The sequence below is a fragment of the Hypomesus nipponensis genome, chromosome 22 (genome assembly GCF_054491055.1).
Source record: "Hypomesus nipponensis isolate SF chromosome 22, ASM5449105v1, whole genome shotgun sequence".
NCBI classification, from domain to species: Eukaryota; Metazoa; Chordata; class Actinopteri; order Osmeriformes; family Osmeridae; genus Hypomesus; species Hypomesus nipponensis.
In genome coordinates, this window is record NC_140382.1 from 4,550,443 (window position 1) to 4,552,773 (window position 2,331).

Genomic DNA, 2,331 nt, shown 5'->3' on the forward strand with positions numbered 1-2,331 from the left:
CGTTGGCCCTCGGGTGGCGCGGGTTGGGCTCGCCGTCCTCGTACTCGGCGTCGTAGCCGCACGTGCTCTCGGTGGAGCGCCCCCTGTAGACGGGCCGGGTGCGCAGCTCGCCGGCCACCGTGGCCAGGTTGCCCGGCAGCGAGTGCAGGGACCTCTTCCGCTCCATCTGCATGGCCTGGCTGCCCAGGGTGCTGATCTTGTCGGACACCTCGCGGTCGTTGACCCGGACGAGCCCCCGGTCGTGGTGGAACTCCATGTTGGTGTAGAAGGGCTGCTGCTGCTGCTGCTGTTGTTGTTTCTCCTGGGTCTTGGCCACGTCCCCCGCAGAGTGGGAGTTGGCCCTCTTGATTCGTTCAAAGTTGGACCGCAGCGCCGCCACGCCGAGCCCCATGGCGTGCTTGTCCTTGGGGTCCATGACGAGGTCCTTGTCGGGGACGGGGTGCGGACGGCGAGGGGAGATGCCCCCTCTCTGCTTGGAGGGCGAGAGTCCGTCTGTGTCGCAGGACTCCACCTGCTGAGGTACTTCGAAGGCAGACTGGAGCTCCAGGCCATCCCCGTGGGAGGCTGACTTCCGGGCCGGAGGCGGCCGAGGTTTGGAGCGTGTCTCTCCCACCGGCTGGAACCTCGTCCTCTCCCCCTGCTCCTGGACGTGGGGTTGCTGGGAGTCTGCCCCCAGTCCAGCCTGGTCCCCCTCCGCCATCTGGGCCTTCCTGAATCCCCAGCGCTGGCGGTCATAGCTCTTCCTCTCCTTGGCCAGGAGTGTCTGCAGGTATATCATGCGGAAGCGCTCCTTGTTGACCTCCATCTCCAGCCGTCGGATAGAGGCTTTGCATTTTTCCAGCTCCTGCTCGATGCCCCCAACCGACCGGAGCTCCATTTTAGGGGGATCCGATTCGGGAAACTGCGCTTTCCACGCTTCGATGAATCCCACCGGCTCCACCATTGTTGATAATCTACAGTTCAGTTCTATTCGATGCTGCGGGTGATGTCACCAGAACTGAAGCGCTATTTCTCGAATTGCCTAATGATCCAGTTCCGACCGAAGAAAGGTACAGATAGCCTACGTGGCTTTCAATACTGAAACAAACTAAAACTGAAAAATACCAGTTGTAATTGTGATATTAATAACACCCTTAAAAAACACCAATGTATCTATTAATACCTTTTCGCAATCACAATATCTATTTTCATCCAGATAAATTGATGTTTTTGTACTAAAACCAGTGACTGTGTAAGAAACTAAAGGGCTTTCTCGACACTGCATCATTCCAACAAGATCACTTGCAGAATATGTACGGTAAAAAAATCTCAGTCTCGACACAATGACAGCATCTGTCCTCTCCTTGCGCTGATGATCTGGGCATGCAAGTCCCATGTGACGAGAAAAGTGATAATAGCTTTCTAATTAGGCCTACTTACTTTACATTTCAGTTATTTACACATTTTCAAATGCATTCCGTGATGTTAATGTTGTATTAACAACACAGGACCCCAATCTTCCACATATGCTGATAAATCCTTTGTATCGAGAGTCCAAAAAGAACCGAATCAAAAAACAAAGAGACAGTTTTCCCACGATAAATCCCGTCTCTCCGTTACTAATCGGGATCGCGGTTGAAGTACGGTCCGTTTGGCCCTGTTATCCCATGTTTTAGCGATTCACGAGGGAAGACTAGTTCCAGATTTCCCCTTTCTCCTCGCCTGTGGATATGCTGAATGTTCCCATCTCAATCTCGCACTGGAAGGCTGCAGGAAAGGGAGGGACCAGTCCCAGACGGAAGATGACTGACAGTAGTCGCACTGGTTAAAGAGGCAGGCATGGATGCGTTTAAGTCTTACCTGAAAAACCTTGTTCCACTGATTAACCTGATGGACAGTGGGGAAGTCATAGAGAGCTAATCGTTAAATTAAGTTCCCCTTTGCATTCACTGAACCAAATTACAAACTAACAAACATGAACTTGGGTGCTTTTGGTAGGCAGACCATCTATACCACAAATTGTTGTAGAGCTATAAAAATGTACATTGTCTTCAAACGAAAAAATGAATAGCCAATTAAATTTTACTCGATATCCAAACAATGGTGTACCTGTTATGCAGGTGTGATAGCCTACTTGTGGCGTATACATTGCATTAACAATTGCACGACAGCGCTATCTTGTGGCACAAAACCAAGCATCCGGATAATTTGTAGGCTATTTCTTCTTGCCAGTTAATACAATACGGTCATGCAAGATAATCGTCATTGATTAGGCCTGAGTTTCCTGAATCCTTCCCGAAACAAGATCAATTCCACAAGATCAACAAGCAGAAATAAATACCAGTAAAAAAG

General features: G+C 50.3%; 1 protein-coding gene across 1 annotated transcript in view; it reads right to left on the bottom strand.

Moving 5' to 3' along the window:
• LOC146236050 (breakpoint cluster region protein-like) overlaps positions 1-1,762 on the bottom strand; it is a 60,167-nt gene extending 58,405 nt beyond the window's left edge. The window contains 1 exon segment of the mRNA XM_084687083.1: positions 1-1,762. Within this exon segment, the coding sequence (XP_084543209.1) occupies positions 1-943 (943 nt within the window). The 5' untranslated portion in view covers positions 944-1,762.
• Between the last annotated feature and the right edge of the window lie 569 nt (positions 1,763-2,331).